We start from the raw sequence: 21,950 nt of genomic DNA on the forward strand, positions 1-21,950 counted from the left end.
AATAATTACATAAACTGACAACAGGGTGTCACCTTTACAAACGTCTACAGGGCGTGTCCCTACGCATTCCAGCATGGTCTACACTGATTGGACAGTCTGAATATGTCCCACACACCCCAAACTGGTAATTCCTAGTTAGAAATGTATAAATCTTCAGGAGGAATAACAGGTTCCGTCTTAAACTTTAAAGTTATTTTTTCAGTTTCTCTAATTGGCAATCTGCTAGTATGACAAGCTAAACATTCATATTCTAGATTAAAAAAAAAAAATTATAAAGTAAAATTAATTTAGGAAATATTGGGCTTTGGCATGGCTTCTTTGATACAAAACACTGGTCATCAGTTCTCTTACAATCTTGGCATGGACACTGCAGCCATAGACATAAGTAAGGTTTCTATACTCATTAGACCACCTATATTGACCGACAATATGTACAGAGACCTCCTGATTCTTACTTTCAGCAGCTGATTTTTTTTTTTCGTTCTCAGAGATAAGTCACTGCCAGTTATCTGGCAGCAGCTTTTTAATAGAAAATACAAAAGCCAGGCATTCTTTTGTATAGAAAAGTCAGAAGTGTGGCAATCAGCCAAATGATCGTTCCACCGACTACCATCTGAACTGCATGGGGCCTACAGACAACTTTTGAGACTTCAGAACCACAAAAACAAAATAGACGTTACACAAGTAACCAAGTGTCCATAACCCAGGTCAAATACAACCCACTCAAAACAATGAATAGTATACCATGATAGTATAATATAAAATATAAAATTTTATTAATATACATGATTTAAAAAAAAGACTAAACAGGGGAAATATCAGATGCTTCAGGAATAAATAATTTTTCCCAGAACAATAGTGGTGGGATATAACATACCACTCACCAAAAAATGGTATATCTTAAGTATGTATTACATTGCATCAATACAATAAGAATGAATATAGCAGCATCTAATTAACAGAATATATAAATACATAAAGGTAAGTACCCAATAAACATAATAAATAGGAGAGCTATTGTTCTGGGAAAAATTATTTATCCTTGAGGCATCTCCGATATTCCCCGTGTTTTTAGTCTTTTTAATCATGTATATTAATAAAATTTATATGTTATATTATACTATCATGGTGTTCATTCATTGTTTTGAGAAGGTTGTAATTTTTTAAACTTTTAAACTTTGTGGGGGGGGTAGAGGGTTGGTGCGCTGTGCTTGCATGTAATAGATATAAGAAATGGGTTTCTGTCACTTAAAAAAATTACCCTATGAAGTGCTTCACTGCATACACCTGTATACTATCCAATATTTTAAAGCCCCACTCCAGTGAATTTTTTAATTTGCCCATTTGTTAGGACTTATATCCAAGTTTAATAAAGGTAGCAATATACTCACCAGTCACTGTCTTCTGGTTTCAGCCACACTCCCGTCCTTTCTGACATCACATCGCCACATTTGTAACCTGCCAGCTCACTGTGTAGATCGGAGATCACTTTCTTAATGTAGTCCCATTCGGAGTCTCAGACTTTAATTGAGAAAACTCAATATAGTGACCTCTGCTGCACACAGCAACCACCGTCAAATGCAACCAAGTGTCGTAGGAACGCCGATGAAAATGGCAGAAGACAGCGACCGGTGAGTATGTTGATACCATCATTACACGTACATACAAGATCCCTAACAAAAGGGGAAAATAAAAAAAGATGCACTTGAGTGGGGCTTTAAGTCTCTTCAAAGATCACTTCCAAAAAAGTAGAGACAACTTGTGAGTTAAGTGGTCACTTGTCACATTGAAAGCTTAAGATTTTTATGAAAAGGGGTATTCACGTCATCTCTTGAGCAGTTCAGAACAACCCAGACTCCTTACCACCAGGTTTCTGGTGGGCGGGCATTCCTCTGAGTGACAGCTTTGGTGAACAGCAGAGCTGTAGCATTAGTAGAACTATAACGCTCAGCAAAAGTTCTGCTAGAACACATTCAGTTCTCAATGGTTTGTGCTGAGTGTACACTTATCACCAGGGCTGTGGAGTTGGTAAGCAAAACCTCCGACTCAGACTTCTCAATTTCTCAGACTTCTGACTAAAGTGCAGCGCAGATTCTAAAACTCCAGATCCTTAGATTAGGAATAGAACATTTCATAACTTTCCAAATTCTTATGAAAACATTTACAGCACATCCTGCATTGTACTACTGTACCCAATTTATTATATATTTTAGGAGTCGGAGTTGGTCCATTTTATACAGAAGCCACAGCCCTGGTCGTCACTGTACAGATTTTACACGGCAGCGTGATTATGAGACCTGCTCTTAAAGCAGCGAGGTTAATGATTTTGAAAGATTTATAACAGAAGCTCATCAGAAGCTGATAGGGGGAGGGGAGGGAAGTGAACAGATAACGGTTGCATAGAAATCAATAAACTGAAGAGAGGTGGCAGGATTATTAGAAGTTAACCTCTTTAGTCAAGAATGTGTAGTAGTTAAATTCCAGCAGAGTCTGGGCAGGCTCTAGTGGCTGAGCTTCATGGAAACCAGCTCTATGCTATGAAAGATAAAAGCTATTTCAGGAGAATTACAGCAGGTAGAAAAATCAAGTGAGTTGTGAATTACTTATTTTAATGCTGTCTAATTGAATAAATTAGCTTGAGAACACCTTTAATTCTCTCAAATAAATAATTACCAATATTATGTATCCTTTGTACACCAATCATGCTTACTTACCCACAAAACCATCTTCACCCACAAGTTTCAAAGCAATCTTGTCTGCCAGCACAGAAGAACTGCCATGTGCAATGTTAGCAAATGGTCCAGCATGGACAAAAACTGGAGATCCCTGTAAGAAGCAAGAAAAATATTTATAACCTGAATAAACGAATATAAAATGAGTCAGTTATACTTAATCCCAAAATTACAGCCAAATTAATCTTCATACCAACACTGCAGTGCAATATATAAAAACACTGTAAAAAAAGGGACATCACTCTGGATACTGGGCCCTTAAAGTGAATCTCCAATGAAAAAAAAACAAAAACTTTACATTACTCTTGGCATAGAGTTGTGTTTTTTTTTTTTTATTATTTATTTGGAAAAATAATGCTGACGTAAAGTACATAAATTCACTATTTTGCTTACATGTCAATAAAAATTCAAAGTTTCAAAATTACTACTTTTTCATAAATTTTTGGCAAATTTTAAGAATAATAAAAAAAAAAATATTGCAGAAAAGAGACCTAAATGTATTACGATCAACGAACAAAAAAAGAAAAAAAATCCAGAAGTTATTACTTTTGAAAAATGAAGCCTGGTGAAAAATTCCCGTTGCAGCCAATTTGGGTATTTTTTTTTAAACCAAAACTAATTCCTACTGTCACATTTTCTTCATATTTCCACTGAATCAATACCTCAGGTGAACTCTTAATATCCCTAAATGCTATCCCCATCTGATGGCACATTCACTGTAATGTCATGTCCATCTGTCACCGCTACTTATTCATTCACATAGTTATCTAAAAGAATGTATAAATGTGGTTAATCGTCACTATGCTCGGCCTGAGTTATGACAGTCTCCTGCCGCTAACATCTGTGAAAACATGACCCGTCCTTTCATTACTGCAGTGTAAACAGATACTGATAGCTCTAGGAAAATTCCCATATACTATCCCTTTTTCTGGCTATAGGGGCTTGAAAGAAAAGAAAAAGAAAAAAAAAAACAGACCATGAGATAGGAAGAAAGGAAGCTGCTGCGGGATATCACATCCAAGCATACGCAGTATCGGGCATAATACAGACACTATCAGCACACGTAAAAAATGCCCGTGGGACAGACGTGATAACATTAAATCTTACAAAGATGAAAAGTCATAAGTAGCACTTAAAGGCTACAAATCCAAAAAACAAAGCTGGACTGTCTTTCCAAAATCCTTCAATATCACATCACACATGATAATAAAACATCACACATCCCACAGATTGTAACCTCAATGGAAAATGATAATTACCGGTAATTTGATTTTACTGAAACCCATGATAGCACCAGAGAGAGAGTGGGATCCGTGCCCATCACTGGACAGGAAGCCAAGAGCACAAAATAATAGGCAACACCCACTTCCTCCTTCAATGTGGTTTCCAATTAAATTCTAAAAAAATGGAACGTTGCCCAAGTAACAAAATAATTCCATATTTATTAAACAAGAATAAGATCAAAATTACACAAATTCATCACAGAAAAATAGGGGAAATAACACAAATATGGCGGGATGAGAGGTACAAGCATATTTAATTAATTGCCAACTCAATAATAAACGTTAACACTGATCAACAAGTAACCCATTATATCCATCAAAAAGTGCCACAATACAATTAATGCAACAGAAATCATAGGTATGAGTAGCATCTATAAATTGGCTCATATCCACATTAGTGTAGAGTATATATAGAAAGTGCATATATCTGTAAACAAGAATGTGGATATAAAGTGCCAATATTGCAATCAGTGCAAAGATAGTAATGTAAGATAAATAGGCAGTAAATGGTATAGTATAGACCTCTCATGCAGAGGAAATCCCGACGTACGTTTCGCCTCACTGGCTTTCACTAGGGAAGTCTAGTGAAAGAAAGTGAGGCGAAATTTATTCAAGCCGAAACGGACAACTGCAGTTCGAGATTTCCATTTTGGAGAATTTCTGTTTACTGCATCCTAGACAAGTACTGTACAAGAGCTGATACAACTAGAAGAGGCAAAAAGGAGGTCTGAGCTATTCAACATAAAGAGCCACGATCAAACATTTATTTAGGGGTGATATAATTCATCCTAGTCTCGATAATATCATCAAGGCTGCAGCTGAAATGGATGCTAATAATGCAATCCAGCCATGAAGATTGTTTGTTGAAGACCATTAAATGCAAAATAGATTAGTTTTCGAGCAAAGAGACTAAGTACACCAAGTGATAACCAGCACCTCTGATATACCACGTTTTTTTTCTCCCATGAGGAAGCCACTCAGTCAGAAAGATATAGACCTCATATAGTATTAGTCAACGCTCAGATGGTCGTAAACCAAGGTATTAGAACCCAGTCCCTTCAACCACGTACCTTATGGACATTTTATCCTGTTCTTGAGTAGTAATCAGAACGATCTTGTCTCAGTGCGAGGGCAGTCGTCTTGACTAGCGAAGATGTCCTTCCTCCATCATAGGAGTCTGACAGGTAGGGGACATTTTAACTTGTCCATCGATTCCTCCCCTTACAGGTTTATTGTCACTCCAAAAACACATTAACTGAATATTTAACCAACTCACCACTTAGTTCAATCTACCAATTTTATGACTTCAATCTCAAAATACTTATTGGGTATAATGACTCCACAGACTTAATTTACAATGAGTCCATTTTCCAACTTCAACCAGGAGGATTCACTGGTCTGGGATTATTTTCACCAGATCCGGTATACCCATGTTGGTCGTGCAACTCCAATTAGGAGGATAGACTAGGATATTGATGGTTTACCAGCCCCATACTGGCAAGTCCAGCTTACACAACCATTAGGAGGGCAGACCGGGATAGTGCTGCTCGACTTGGCACAATCAAGTTCATCTTGCCACTTCATACCAGAAGGGTAGATTGGGGCAATAACAGTTTAATCACTTACTTAGTGTCCACAAGGCCATTTTGTGACTGACTAGGAGGCTTAACTGGACTTACGGTGGTCTTATTCAGCTTAGCGCAGCCATTTCCATCTTGCACCTCCAACTAGTAGGGTAAACTGAAATGTAGATTTTTATCAACTTAAATGCTTAGCAGTCAATCTTATGACACTAGTCCAGGAGTATCAACTGGACTTACACTGGTTTTGTTCAGTTTAGCCATGCCCAACTTACAAATCCCACTAGAAGGATAACCTAGAACCTAAATGGTTAACCAACTTAAATGCCAACCAGTTAAATTATCTCTCCAAAGATTAACAGGGCAATTATTTTATTTGGCTAATCACAACCATGACCAACCCCAACTAGAAGGATAACTGGGACGTAGATATTTTGCCAAGCTAAAAGTCGACCAGTCCATTTTGAGACTCCCCACACTGGACTTACAATGGTTTTATTCTGATTAGCACAACCATTTACACCTCCTATCAAAGGGACAAACTGGGACATATATGTAAAATGCAGACGAGTTCAATAAGCTATCCAAGTAGGAGGGATTGACTGGAAATGTGTTGGAGCTACCCTCAGGACCATATTTTATTAAGGCCTCTACTTGTAGATTAATAAAATCACCACAGACAGACGGTATCATCCGGACCAATATCAGCAGTATTACTAGTAAAGGGTAGTGAAGCTTAGAGAGACAGTAGTGAAAACAGATCTACAAGTCCCAAGTCAGCTGGCTAACCAGGCAAAAGCCATGGCCCCCATAGTTGTACATACCACTGAAAATCATACTCTACTGAAGGCCCCATGAAGTCACGCCGTGAGGCAGAGGCAGCCGAAGAAAACCCTAGACCTGAGGTCGCAGGCTATTCAACAACCATGAAATGGCAGGAAAACCTTCAGGCAGGCCAAACACAAGACATGAGGTGGCATGCCAAACATGAGAAAGTCAGACATGAGGTGGCATGCCAAACATGAGAAAGTCAGACATGAGGTGGCACGGCAAATATGAGACATGAGGCCAGGCATGAGGCAGCCGGCCCAACACACATGACACGAGGTCAGACACTACTGAGATTCAACCATAGGATCTGTTGACAAGACAGGCACTTTAACCAACTAAGCCACAGCACCTAAACGAGAAAAGCCAGGCTGCAAGGCCACGCGCCAAGTTGAAGGAGGAGGAAGTGGGAGTTGCCTCTTTATTTTGTGCTCTTGGCTTCCTATCCAGTGATGGGGGTGGATCCCACTCTCTCAGGTGCTAATAAAATAAGCTCTGGAGGTAGATTCTCATGAGGATTTATGTTCAGAACATACATCTTAACTACTCATTTACGTATCAAGAAAAATGTGGATTACTAAGAAATAAAAACATCAGATCGCAGATATACAGATATAATTTTAGTCAACTTTTTAGGACCTGTGTGCCCATATAGATGGCTTAGGAGGATTGATCCAACTGACAGATTAACTTAAATGAGTAACCATTGCTTATTTTTATGTGTATTATTGAATAATGAAATGAAAATTAAAACAACTATGTAATATTTCTCAGAGAAATCTGCTTCTTTCAACTCCTGGATTGACCTTTCCTTCTCATTTCATATATATATGTGTGTTCAGTGAAGACACATTTTCCCATTACTGAGACATGACTGTTGGTGCTTGTAAAATTTTATGGACAGGGGAGGGGGAGAAGCTAGAGGCAGATACAGACATTCTAGAGCAATCTCTCCTGAAGTTACAGTTCTCCATAGAACGATGCGCTCCAACGGTCTTCACCATTTCAGTAATGGGAAAATCTGTATTCACTGAAGACCGCTTTACCTGCAAATTGAGAATTCTGAGAATGAATGATTGTCCAGGAGGAAAAAGAAGCAGACTTGTCTAATAAAATATATAACCATTTATTTTCATGTGCATTTTTGATTTATGAAAAAAAATACACATATTTAGTTGCTTTAAGTTTTGTACAAATCTTAGTAATGACAATCACACCCTTTCTCCATTACGCTGTCACTTTTGTTAAAGTAAAAAAACCAATGTAACTATTAAAATGCTGAAAAAAACAAACATGCTTGTTTGCAAGGAATCCATTACCTCCAATGTCTGCATCAGCGTTGGCTTAATGGCATCTTTCATCAGAACAGTCAAAGCACCAGTAATGCCCTAAGAACATAGGACAAAAAAAAAATTAAAATCATCAGAGCATTGGATCCTAACTTTTAATTTTTAAGGGGATGACAAATTAATAGATTGATAAAATGGGGTGACCTCGTTCATTAGTAAACAAAGCAGTATATGCACCATATCGATTAAAGTCTAAATATATACGTATACAACATATATAAAAAGGGCACATCTGCTTTTAATTGTATTGTACTCCATGATGTTATCACTACAGACAGGCCATCGCAGATTAATTAGCAGGACATTGAGCACGATTACGGGGAAGTTGATACCACCCCCCCCTCGCTATCGATAAAACAATGTTGATCTTCTTGTTGAATTGTCAGGAGCTACATTTTAATTCAATTTTAGTGATCAAATCCCTCCTGAAATTACTGACCTAATTGTAGGATACTATAAAATGCATGGAGGTCAGTGCAGGTGAATGTCTAGCAGCCAACCTTATAGACTTCCAATTCCATTTTGGCTATCCCTGTAAATGGAGGGGAAGCAGAGCAATGGTAGAGGTGGACATCCTAAAATTTCATGGTCAGAACTGGTAAATAACCAAGAAGTTGTCCACCACTTAGACAACCCCTTCCTGAAGGGGACCCATCACCATGAAAATGCAGTCCAATCTGCAGGAACCATGTTACAGAGCAGGGGGTAGCTGAATATATACGGTTTAGTGAGTGAGAATTCAGTAGAATGTGTGCTTTATTTATTTAATCCTCTGCTCTTTTCGGGAGTTTCAGTCCAGTGGGCTGGTCCATCAGTGATTAACAGCTGTCTATATTTCAATATACTCAGCTTCCACTGATCTATAGCCGGGTGCCTGCCGATTGGACGTCATATTCGTGATGACAGGTTCTCATTCAATGCTGCTGTGTTCTATGTAAAATTTGAAAAAAAAAACCCAAAACCATACATTATACTTGCCCTCCTGCACAGGCGCAGCGTTGTACCAGCAATGTCAGCCCTGGGTCTCCCGATGCTCGCATGAGAGTAGTTATACAAGTTACAAGAGAAGTGAAGCTGCCAATAAGAACTCATACTTGTCCAAGGGACAAGTAAGCGGCTCATTAGCAGCCACTGCCATGGGAGCGCTGCAGACTGTCTCTCGTGCTCTGTGGGCAAACATTGCTGAAACGGTGCCGATGCAGAATAGTGAGTACAAGTTACACTGGGGCACGTCAGTATTTAGGAAGGTGATGTCCAAGCAATGGACAACCCCTTTTAACCAGCTGTGCAACATGTGGCTGCTCTCAAATTTTAAACTAGAAATGACTGTCTTTTGCTCCCAGTTTACACTAACGAATTGCACAATTTTATAGCAACCTAAGAATCAGTAAAAGTAGAAAACGCACATTAGAATAAAACAAGCAATTTCTTTGACTTTAATGACTCAATGATAAATACATCAGTAATTCTTCTTGAGCGATATGAATAACCCTCATTTAAATGCACCTTCCCACCTATTGTCAAAGAAGGGGGGTTGGATACCGTAGACAGAGTAAATGCAAGGTATATAAATGATTGGCCCAGTCGTAAAGCACCAAGCAGTGGACTTCGTTTGAACAGTCATTCTCTGCTAACAGAGTCCCTTTAAGGCTCTTAAACACAATGGACTAACGTCAACCGAAGCGGCCAACATTGGCTGACAGACTAAAGTGTTTGGGGGCCTCTGGACTCTCTCCCAACATTTAATGTCAGGATGGAGACAGATATGGCGCGTCTGATTTCTGATTGCCAATCTTTACGCTCTTCCTGAGATAAGCCACCGCCAGATGAGTGTCCCAGCGGCTCTCCTAAAGAACACAGGAGCTCTCGACTGAGCCAAGGGTTCCTAGGTGGTGGGTAGTTGTCAGATATTGTTGGCTGAACACTCATTCGGTTGATAGACATTACTGATTTTAGTGGCTTCAGAAATGTTTTGCTGAACTCAGAAGCTTGCCATTTGAAAACTATCATGTTTCTTGTATCAAAGACAAGCATAAAGTACTATACATGGCATGGAGATGAGGCACGTGGTAGGCAAAATGGGACCAATGTTGTCAGAGACCAACGCAGAAGTTCAGTTCGAACAGAACTTATCCTGTTCTTTATAGCAGGTGTACAAAATACATAGAGACACTGATTCATTGAGGCCAATTAGAAATCTGATGTAAAACACTTTGCAAAATGTGCAGGACAGGGTGTGGCAACATCCGCTGGTAATTCATGATAAGCTGTGGTGTACCCTACGTCACAAATCTTACACCAATCCCTAACCAGAGTAAGATGCACCTGATTCATTAGGAGATATAAGCCTCTTAATGACTCAGGCACTCCCAACTCCAACATGCTCCCTCATCAAGACTGGTGTGAACAACGCTGGTCTTTATTAAATCGGGGCCCAAAGCCTTTTACATAACAAGGCACAAAATACAAATTAACCCCTTCTCAGCGCCAACTAGACTTTAGCTTTATCGACTATACAGATTCCCTAAAACCAACCAACCGGAAAAGAAAAAGCAAACATGCTTTACTTCCCACCAATAGCACAAGCTTAACACCAGCAGTCCTCAGTCTCTTGAATCTTCTGAGCTTTCAGACAGTTTTCCTCCAACTAAATTGTGAACACTGCACTCAGCCTGTGAAGCCATTAATTAGCAACCTCTGGAATGACTGCTACAGGCTACAGAGAAAAATAAGCCATGAAGGTATGGTCCTGCTACCCAAGAAAGTCTACCGTTTTCAGACCCATGTTTTCATGGAATGGTAGTTACCAGAGCCCTTTGCTAGTGTCATCCAGATTTGCGGGATCTTTTATTCATCACCCAGCCTTTCTCTATGAGATATACCGTACTTCCTGGAAGCTAGTATACATGGGAGAGGAATCTTGGTCTTCAACCATTTGTTCTTTCACCATCAATGGCTATTGAGGGTTAGATTTGGTTTAGTTTTCCCCTTCATGATCTCCAGGATTAGGCTATGTTCACATGTCCAGGAGTAATCCGTTGGCAAAAAAAGTTGTGCAGACACAAATTTTTTGTCCTTTTTTAAAAAACGGATTTCAGCTGGATCCGTTTTTTTTTTTATTTGTTTGTTTTTTTTTTCAACAATGTAGTATATGGACAACGGATCCATTAAATAGCTATGAGTTATCCTACATTTTAAACTGATCCAATAAGCAAAAGAAAAAAAAAAAAAGGACCCTTTTCAATGAAAGAAAAACGGGTGGCTATTTAACGATTCCACAGGCTTCAATGTTAAAAAAACGGATCCAGTTGAAATCAGTTTTTTTAAAACTGGGCAAAAAAAGTTGCGCCTACACAACTTTTTTGCTAACAGATTGCAGCCAGATCCGTTCTAACGGATGATTACTGGACATGTGAACATAGCCTAAGCCCAGTGGTGTGGCACGTGCCATGTAGTGCAACCCCCATATACAATGTTCAGTTTTTGGGTTCTTATTTTCGCATTTTATCTCCACACAGCCCTATACATGTTTTATGTACAAGTTTTTTTAAAATCTCGCCTCACTGCATGCTTTATGTGCAAAGTTATTCCTTAAACTAATGGAAAAAGGTACTAAATTTGTAAAACAGAGTTCGGAGTCCCTCCAGTTAGTAGCAAATCATTTATATTGAACAATAAAAACCACAAAACTCCATTGTTATAATGGAAACACGTCCTAGTAAATTAGGCGATCCACAGTGAATAACACGCCAATAAAGCCCACAAAGGTAAGGAATTCTAACAAGTACTGTGTGGCTTTATTGGGCTGATTATTCACAGTGGTTAGCTAATACTTCTCCCGTTCCACCAATAAAAGACCACATAAAGCGAGAATTAAGAACGTATTAAAATACACTAAAGTGTTATGAGTTGCATATGGCACAGCCACCATTACACCGAAAAGAAATCCCTTGCATGCAAGCAAAGAGCGTGCTTTATTAAACAAACTTGGTCATATTTAGTTAATATATCAAATGTCCGCTCAACGGCTAATCTATGTCAGATCCACTTAGAGTAATTGATACAACAAGGTGGCAGCCGTCAATCACATACGGGGTTAAAAAACAGAACTCCCAGCAGATCTATACATTCACTGTTTATTAGGAGGAAAAGAATTTGGCAAAGGAAAAGAAATAAGTCTGCTAGAATCAGATATTTCCTGCCGTGCATTTCATGCTTTTCAGATAACGAGAGTTCGTTACATTTTTGTGTCCAATACTTTTTTGGAAAATACAAAGATCTATACATTAAAGCTCCCGAGTGTAAACCATTATTCACACGACTGTCAGGCATAAATCCAAATGTAACAAATGGAAACAAGAAGAGCCTAAATAAGAAGAAGCAAGTTTAAAAAAAAATGGTTATCTGCCGAGCTGTAACGATGTAACAAGGTTTCTGTATTCATCGTGATAGGAGCTTCACATCATCATCTAGCAATCTCACCCTTAGTGACCATACCCATCAGCGTGAATAAAATGGGTCCGATATTGTTCCTGAAAAGTCAGACAAGTGTCATGCGAGTACAATGCGATTTTTATCACCTTAGCGTAATCCTGAATGTCATTTAAAGATTGTTTTCAAGAATATTCAAATTTGAAAACTTAGATAGGTAGAAATATGTGAGATTTACAATCAGTGCTTTGCAGTCTGCAGCGCGTGTGTGTGTTATATATATATATATATATATATATATATATATATATATATATATATATATATATATATATATATATATATATACACACACACATACACACACACACAAACACACAATATTATATATAGATAGATAGATAGATATAAATAAATATATATATAGATATTATATATATATATATATGTTGCTGGATTTAAAAAGCAGACAGCTGGGGGCTGATGTTTGTAGCCTGGGAAGGGGGAAATACACATGGAGCTTCCAGGCTATTAATATGAGCTCACAACTGTATACTTGGCCTTTACTGGTTATTAAAATGGGTGGTCCCCCCCCAAAAAAAAAATGACATGGGGTCCCTCCAATAATTAATGACCAACAAAGGCTAGACAGACAGCTGCGGGCTGATATTAAGAGGTTAGGAAGGGACCATGGATATTGGCCCCCTCCCAAACTAAAAACAATCTCTCAGCGGCCCCAGAAATGGCACATCCATAAGATGCGCCATATCTGGCGCATAGCCTCCGCTCTTCCCACTTGCCCTGGTGCGTTGGCAAGTGGGGTAATAGTATTGGGATTGATGTCAGCTTTGAATTGGCAACTGACATCAAGCCCAATGATTAGTAATGGACAATAGTCTATAAGATACCCCCATTACTAACCCCATAGTAAAATTGTATATAATACACAGTCTGAATAAAGTCCTTTAATAGAAATAAAGACACTGACACCTTTATTTAAAACAAACAACCCCACCTCTGTTGCCCATTTTTTATGGAAAAAAGAAAAATAAACCACCATATTCCTTATCTGTCCGACGGGAAGATAATCCATTTGTCCCGCGACGAGTCTAGCTCTGCTACATCTAGATGCCTTGATGAATAGTCGCATCATGTGAAAAATTCTCACGATGCAAGCGGTGAAATCAGTAAGGTGATCGGGGTTCATTGGCTATTAACGCCGGTGAACTTACTCATGTCAGCGCTAGACACTGTAGGAGCGTAATCTCGCTCCTGTCCCAGTGTGTTACGGCTGGCTTGCTGAGCGGTCGCATCATTCCACAGCTCAACAAAGCATCTGGATGTAGTAGAGCTGGAGTTCTTCATTGGACAGCATTACATTGGGATCATCTGCAGACATGTGAGGAATATGGTGTTTTTATTTTACAGTAACAGAGGTAAAAGAGGATGGGGAGTGTTTATTTCAATTAAAAGACTTTGCTCTGTGTCCTTATTACATTTGACTATTAGTAGTCAGTAGTCATTAATAGTTAGTAATGGGGGTGTCTTCTAGACTATTCTCCATTACTAACTCCTGAGCTTGATGTCAGCTGCCAATACAAAGCTAACATCAACCCCAATACTATTACCCCACTTGCCAACGCACCAGGGCAAGTGAGAAGAGCGGAGGCTAAGCGCCAGATTTAGCTATGGATGCGCCAAGTCTGGGGCAGCGGAGAGCTGATTTTTTTAGTCTGGGAGGGAGCCAATATTCATGGACCCTTCCTAGCCTATTAATGTCAGCCCGCAGCTGTCTGTCTAGGCTTTGCTGGTTATTAATTATAGGGGGGACTCAAAGTCAATTTTTTTTTTTTTTGGGGGGGGGGGGGGGGTTGGGGGGTCCTACATTTTAATAACCAGTAAAGGCTAAGTATGTAGCTGTGAGCTGATATTAATAGCCTGGAAAGCTCCATGTGTATTACCCCCTTCCTATAAACATCAGCCCCAGCTGACGGCTGTCCCTAAGCTGGTTAATAAAATTTCGGGGGGATTCTACGCCATTTTTTTCTGCAATTTATTTATTAATAAAATACATGTACAGTAAGTTACTCACGCACTGTACTAATTCTATATGTCACTCACATATCTATCTATTCTATGTATATTTATCTATTCTATTGTGACGGGTCACACTGTGATTTTACTGTACTCGGCTTATGAAATGTCAGGTTTTCTAGGAGATGGGTGCATAAAAAAAAAATCAGACGGCAATTTTTTTCTAGCACCCATTGACGAGTCTCGCTTGATATATCGGGACAAACGCAGCATGCTGCGATTTTTTTTTTTCAATCCGATCTGAGAAAAAAAAAAAATCGCAGATGAGCACTGACTCCTAGAACAACATTAGTCAGAGTGCAATCCGATTTTTTTATTGGATTGCATGCGTCCGTTTTTCTCGCAGAAGAGTATGAGCCCTTAATCTGCTACTTTATTATCCCTTGTTACCATTAAAGCTAAGAAATATTAAGAAATCTTCTGTGTCTCTAGAGATCAGCATTGGCTCCCTCCTTGTTAAGTGTGCTGCAGTAAGACAACTTTATACAGCAGAAGCCGCCTTCCCTACTGTGCATAGTCTGCAGTGGGACAAACAACTATTCCTCATCTGTAATGGAGTTTGGCATTAGCCAGCCACTAGACAAGATGGAAGTGATCAGCAGGATATTAACCCATTTTCTCTCTGCAACAATTTTATAAGACTGACTGCTAAGGACCCCATACATGTTAAACTAATACTAACCTGCCCGCTGATATAGTCCGACTCAAATGACAGTCTAATATGTATGGGGGGTGGACCCTTTCGAATATCCCAAGACACATCATGTTGGACTGATGCTTATTATGTTCTTGGTGTGATAAGCCACCACCAGAAGAGCATGGTAGCAGCACTCTAAGGCCATGTGCACACTGAGTACTTCGTGAGCTTTTTATATCCGTGATTGCAAGCCAAGACCAGGAGTGGAACCAATCAGAGGATAAGTATAATAAGAAACATGTTATCACTTTTGCGTTTTTCGCCCATTCTTTGTTTTGGCTTACAGAGGTAAAAAAAACAAACAGTGAGGGCAACTATATTTCTTGCTAAATTTAAACATTTATTTCTAGGTTTAGGATTCCTCTTAAAGAATAGGAGAGTTAACCAAATGCTTTCTCCCATTCTATTCTATGGATCAGTGAAGTAATCTATATATGAACAAGTGGAACCCTACTTACATTTTCACACATGCTTTCAATAAAAAAATAAATAAAATAAAAGGTGTTTTTAGGTACCCAAGGGAGCTTCTACAATAGCCAACTTGTAGGACTAAACGACCGCCGATCAGCTGATCGCTTGTTCATCGGCAGTCATTTAATAGACAGCACATCAGATCAGTACCGAGTCATCTGTAATAGATATACAGTGTGAAGAAGCGGCCATTGTTCTTGGCTTTTACACAGGATGACGCGCTGCCGAGAATGAGGATTTTTCGTGCAGCCCAAAAGATCATTTCACCCGACAAACAAGCATTTTGCAAGTTGGCTGGCAGCCTGCAAGATTATCAGTAAACCGAGCAGTCCTAGGATCACTGGTTCACGTTAATCGTGCAACTGGACCTTTATTGTTTGATAAACCCTAACTAAAAGGACAGGTAAAAATATCTGGATCACACAGAGCTGGAAAGGATCAAACGAGGATGACTACAGTAGACAAGAAAGCCCCTGCTGAAGGCTTCTCATATCTATGCATTAACAGACTATGCACCTAGATCAGTCCCTTAGGCTCTCCTACTTGTTAGGGAGCCTGTGTTATAGAATCTTCCATCGTCTCACCTCCTCTTTCTAGTCCCCAAATTTTCCCCCAGTCATCTCAACATAAATGTAATTAGCAATGTACAATGCAATGTTATAATGTAACCACAGTATGATTAAATGGAAAGAATTTAGCAGCGAATAAACCCTTACCAGGTCTTCGGCTGTCACTGGCTGCCCTTTTTTGTCACTGGCTACCACCATCTTGCTGAATCTTTCCTTCATATCATGTAAGTTGTTGGTTAAGGCAAGTATAGCCATGATTTCACTTGCCACAGCAATGTCAAACTGGGTCTGGAAACAAATACTGCAAGTAGTATCAAATAATCCATGACACTCCTAACACCTTCCATAAAATGCTAAAGAAGCGATGACGATTACCCCATCAATGTGTGATCATGGCACGCAACTATACATAAAATGCTTTCTAGAAAAGCTAATTTACCTTCAAATCATGATTAAAAGCACCATTTTTAAGCAATGACATCTGACAAAGAATTATATTCTGCAGCATTGCTACAATAACCAATACACAGAATGCATTGCTGAGAAAGGGTAGTCCACCGATACTTTGGCTACATAGTCTGAAACACTTAATAGCCATTTGGTATTTCTTAAATAATTAAAGGAATATTCCTTAAAAACACAATTTATTCATTATTTGTAGGATAGGGGATAACTTGTTGATCACTGGTACCACTAGTTCAGGGCATCACTTTTTGGACCCCCAATTGCCCTGGATAGGGAATAACTTGTTTGCTTAGCAATGACCATTTAACTATTGCAGGTATAAAAACCTGTCCAGAAACAACCTTTGAGCATAGCTTCAACAGTTTCACATATATTGGAGATGATGCCTTGAAGGAGTTTTCCAGTGTCAGAAAAGTTTGCTGTATAAAAAGTAAAAGCAAAAAACTGTGCCTTACTATATAATAAAAGAATATTAAGTTGTAAGGCAACATATTTGGCTCATTGCTAGTGGCCAACTTGTTTATATCTTGCAGGTGACACTGTTTTTCAGATGTTTTTAGAGAACATTAAAAATCTTTAAATAAGCAGAAATAAGTGGGCAAAGTAAATACTCCAGGATTAAAGTAAAGGTTTAATACCCCCGAGTAATGAAGAATCCAAACCCAAGAATTTCCGGTTGAAATAATTTTACCACATTTTATATTCTTTCAAGTTATAAGTAGACTCTGGTTTGCGCTGCTGCCCTAATTATAATGTGATCTTTACACATCATTCTTGAGGTCGTGCGTAGAAGAGAACAGAAACCACACACAAATGGACAGCTAAAATTAAATGTGGTAGCACCACAGAAATGTATCCACAAAAACGACATTCACAACTCATTCAGAAAAACACTCGGGACGGAAGTCTTACCTGGCGGGAACAGCCTTTCTCGGTGCTCGCTTCTCCCACCGTGATCCTCCGTAGAAATCGATCATTCGTGTCCACCACTAAGAAGTGGAGAATAAAACATTTGGAAGGAACATTAAATGACTGTACAAAAGGCAAAGGATTACACATGATCACCTCTCATTAGTAAGGATTTCTTTGCTTTTCTGACTAGTACACTTTAGCAAAACCTTAGAATTACAATGGTGGAGCAGCTTTTCGTAGAATTCGGTGCTGCGCCTCAATTTTTTCCTCCTGAAAATGTATTTATTAATTGATAACTTTTCAATGGAGCGTTTGTTGGAGGAGTGACAGATCTCATTTACAATTGTGATAAATGTCATACGGTGTATTTGTCTATCCTTGTCAGCAAGGCTGGCACGAATTGTTAAAGAAGGCATATGCCGTTGATTAGCGCCTGACCACTGAACACAGAAATTTTGCTATAGCAGATGTCGAAAGTTAGAAGCATGCCGAGCTCACTGTTCTTGGCTTCTTTCGAATATAGACGCTATTAATGCTTTTTCTTTGACCACTTTCAGTAGATTTTTTTTAGATTTTATTCTATCCATCACAAAATCTAACATTTATTAGGGTTGGGGGCTTATAAATGAACATGACAGATCAATCAAACTAATCAGATTCAACATATTCTGTTATGGATCCTAGAAAGCAGAAGCCGTGATAAAAAAAAGAGAACATAATCTAATGTTAATACCTACAGGCTTTTCCACTGCATTTATATTGATAACCTAACAAGGGGGTAGGTCATCAATATCAGATCGACTGGGTTCCGGCACCCCCACCGATCAGGAGCTCTCAGCGCCAGCCAGGTGTTTGCAGTTACAGAGCTGAACACCACAGCTAAATCAAGCAGCGGGGTACTGCAGATTAGCTACTAATCACTAAATCTACAGTACCCTGCAGACAGCAGCCATACTGCAGAAGACTGGATCTGGCTGTAGAAGGTCACTGCGCTTGGCTTTGCAGACACTTTCTTGATCCTTTCATCTCTGTAGTGTAGTGGTATCCTTCTCTCGCTAGGACCCAGCAGTGATCTCCACCTTCAGCTGCTAACTGACACATCCTTGCTTGATATTTAAAAACCCTCAGTGTCTCCAGAGAGTCGCCGGTGATAGTACTATTTTCCTCTGCACAGGACTGGAGCTCTAGCAGTCTGCTAGTTTCTTCTTGGAGTTTCTTGGTGGATTGTTGTCTACTTCTCTCTGGTGTTTTCTCAAAGCTAAGTGTATCCCTTTGTCTGTTTTCCATGTTTGTCTTTAGTTGCAGTGGGGGCTGACTAGTGCTCTCCCCTTCCCCTCCCTACCTAGAGCCTAGCTCTAGGGTCAGTTAGGGATTAGGTATCCTGCTAGGCGATAGGTGGGGAACCTATTTAGGGATGGTAGGGGAGACAGGGTGTTGTAAGATCTGCCTAGTGGTCTCCACTATCCCTTTCCCTAGTTGTTGCGCCCCCCCACCCCTATTCCCTTCATCGTACACTTGGTCCTCCCCTTACCTAGCATGACAATATTATCCATCCAATGCTTTACCTCTTTGCCAGGTTATAGTAGAAGGGTCAATGTCCAAACGCACAAATCTGCTGATCTCATCAGGAGTCAACAGCACAGGGTCAGTCTTCTTGATTCCTATTCTCTAAATAGAAAGCAGAACATATGATGGTATTGTGCGGCATGGATCACTTATTTGTAAATGGCGAGTGTTGACATTATGATAAATAAAGTATGGTTAAAACAGATGTGTATATTCAATCTCCACCTACCCAGCCTGACAGAGCAGCTTGTCCTGAGCAGTGTGAGATCTCGGCAACAGCGGAGAGGAGGAACAGTGAAGAACTGCCAATTAAGTTACGTAGGCGGAGATGGGGTATACATTTTCATAAAGGATTACACAGATATTATGACATGGCTTTTAAAAAGTACATCAGTTCTCAAACATCAATTTAATATTGTATGCAACAGAAATCTGGAGACAGATCCATTTTAAATGAGTAAAGTCAGCTTATGACTAAAGATTAATAAGTTTATAAAATAGGGCATTCAAACAAGATATTGGGCACAGGACATACTTTACAGTAGATCTTCATACAGGCCTTCAAAAGCCAACTAATTCTGAAATTCTAAATACAGAGCACACAAGTCTGTGGGTCCAAACTGAACCTCATATCATGCCTCCAATGTTACACAACATTGATTCTTGCAGATTTGGAAAAAATAAAAATGGCACACAAAAAACATTTGCATGTTGGACTGCATTTTTTGTTTTTTGTACATTTTATTCCCTCGTTGCATGTTCATGCTTTCGGGTAAAGTCTATAGGAGTCAGATGCATTTTTTAAAATATGAAAGTAAATTTTCAAAACTAGTTAATGCAGTTACAGTATCTCTTCTACATTTTTGGGGGAAGGTGGTGGCGTTTCATAGGAGAAAAAGATGGACTGTTTTTCAGCAGCGTGGCAGCTGCTTTTTTCCAAGGACCAATTGATTTGCATGGGCAAGCTCGATCTCTGATCAAAAATGGAGGATTGTTTTTTTAATTTCTTGTAGGCAAAGTCCAAAAAAACAAAAACAAAAAAAAACGAAGCATATTCTATTCTTGAAAAACAAATGTTTTTGACTGAAGGGAAAAGAGGCAGTGTGAGCATCCCCTTAAATAAGTCATTGGAAAACCGGAAACTAATCCAGATTTCTTTTGAAACCATAGTTTTTAGGGGTGAATGCAGATCTAAAGGTTAATACAAAATATGTAGCCTGATATAATCCAACAAAGAAGCTGATTAAGGTACAGGAAAAGTAAAACTTGTGTATTTCTAGTATTCCCAAATCTCCAAGTTCACTAGGTAAGATCAACAAATCAGCGCACAGTTCAGTGAGCGCGGTAGAAGGCCGCTCTGACATACCGCACACATGGAGAGAGTTTTGTACTGCGCCAGCACTTTTTGCTAAGGATTAGAAAGCGTGGTACTTCAGAAAGAAAGCATCAACTTCCAGCCTGGTGATGATTAATATTTCTCTCACTAAAAAATTCTTCCTAATTTATTGTGCCCCTCCTTATTTAATGCATTCCATATGTAAAAACACATACTCTTAAAATATAAGACATCCAGGAATCAAAGTCCTGTATTTCCATTATTTAAAGGACATATGGTTCAGATAAGGAAAAAAATAAACCAAGATGAAATGGAAGACAACTTCCTGGAAGATATGGAGCAACCGAGAACGCCTGAGCATCGTAGATATATCTTCATGGACAGCATGGTGGCTCAGTGGTTAGCACTGCAGCCTTTTAGCACTGGGGTCCTGGGTTCAAATCCCACCAAGGACAACATCTGCAAGGAGTTTGTATGTTCTTCCCGTGTTTGCGTGGGTTTCCTCTGGGTTCCTCCCACACGCCAAACACATACTGATAGGGAATGTAGATTGTGAGCCTCAATGGGGACAGTGCTGATAATGTCTATAAAGCGCTATGGAATTAATGTCACTATATGTGTGAGTAAAATAAATAAATGTTCCCCACCCTTTCCACCAATAATCCCACATAACAGTAGTACAACAGATTACTCTAGATGTAGATAGACCTATGTGGTTTATAACTATAAAAAAGAAAAAACACAACCCACACACCAGAGAAAAGGTTTTCTCTTCACATTTAATTTTATAGTGTCTGATCTCCCAACCTAAACCTTCCACAGATGCCACCTCCATTAGGTACAAAATGGCACCAGTAGCCCATATCCATGTACACTAACTCGATGGAGGCCAAGTGAATGGGAGCGTCTAAGAACGTGTGATGTATGTGCCAGGCGCTTTCCTTGCACATACAACAAGCAGACACTGGGGAGCGGACCACAAAAATCACAGGTGGACAGATCGAGTGGGAAAAGGGAACGAAAGAACCTTTTTAAAGGGCGTCTGTCACCAGGTTTTTGCCACTTAATCTGAGAGCAGCATGACGTAGAGACAGAGACCCTGATTCCAGCAATGTGTCACTTACTAAGCTGCTTGCTGTAGTTCTGAAAAATTTCTACTGATAAAACCGTGAATTATCACTAGAGGACTAGTAAACCTGCTGCCATGTAGTTTTTCATATTGATGAGCTCTCACCATTGATTGGCTTCTTTCTGTGTACACTGTGCATAGGCAGAAGGCTGTTAATCAGCAGTGTGGGCGGGGATATACAGAACTCAGCATTCAGAGAACTAGTAGATCTGCAGCAGATAAAACAGGGATTTTATCTAAACAACTGCTTTAGGGTGTCATTGCTTTCCCCAAATTTGTTTATGCTTAACTATTACATGCACTGTGAAGAGACTAAAATGACAGACAGGGAGAAAGCAGAGATATCTTCATGTATACTTTTATTCAAGCTGCAATTATTTTGTAAATTGCTGAGTATGAATGAAGATTGCCTAAGCTTATAATAGGGAATGCAGCTCTGAAGCACAAATTACTGTCCTATTAAATTTCATCTGTTCAGATTAGGCAAAGAAGAACATGGACGAGAACA

At 39.3% G+C, this 21,950-nt stretch overlaps 1 protein-coding gene across 4 annotated transcripts in view; it reads right to left on the reverse strand.

Annotated features, from left to right (window-relative positions):
- The window catches only part of MTHFD1L (methylenetetrahydrofolate dehydrogenase (NADP+ dependent) 1 like), a 267,649-nt gene that overhangs the window by 168,459 nt on the left and 77,240 nt on the right, over window positions 1–21,950 (reverse strand). For all 4 annotated transcript variants that reach the window (XM_073672671.1, XM_073672673.1, XM_073672670.1 and 1 more), the window contains exons 16-20: window positions 18,977–19,079; window positions 17,412–17,488; window positions 16,182–16,322; window positions 7,743–7,811; window positions 2,715–2,826 (exon numbers count right to left, since the gene is read on the reverse strand). In XM_073672671.1, coding sequence (XP_073528772.1) covers window positions 2,715–2,826; window positions 7,743–7,811; window positions 16,182–16,322; window positions 17,412–17,488; window positions 18,977–19,079 — 502 coding nt within the window. The remainder of the gene's footprint in view (window positions 1–2,714; window positions 2,827–7,742; window positions 7,812–16,181; window positions 16,323–17,411; window positions 17,489–18,976; window positions 19,080–21,950) is intronic.

Source organism: Phyllobates terribilis, unplaced genomic scaffold (genome assembly GCF_046119375.1).
Source record: "Phyllobates terribilis strain yellow unplaced genomic scaffold, ASM4611937v1 Scaffold_3__8_contigs__length_932513732, whole genome shotgun sequence".
NCBI classification, from domain to species: domain Eukaryota; kingdom Metazoa; phylum Chordata; class Amphibia; order Anura; family Dendrobatidae; genus Phyllobates; species Phyllobates terribilis.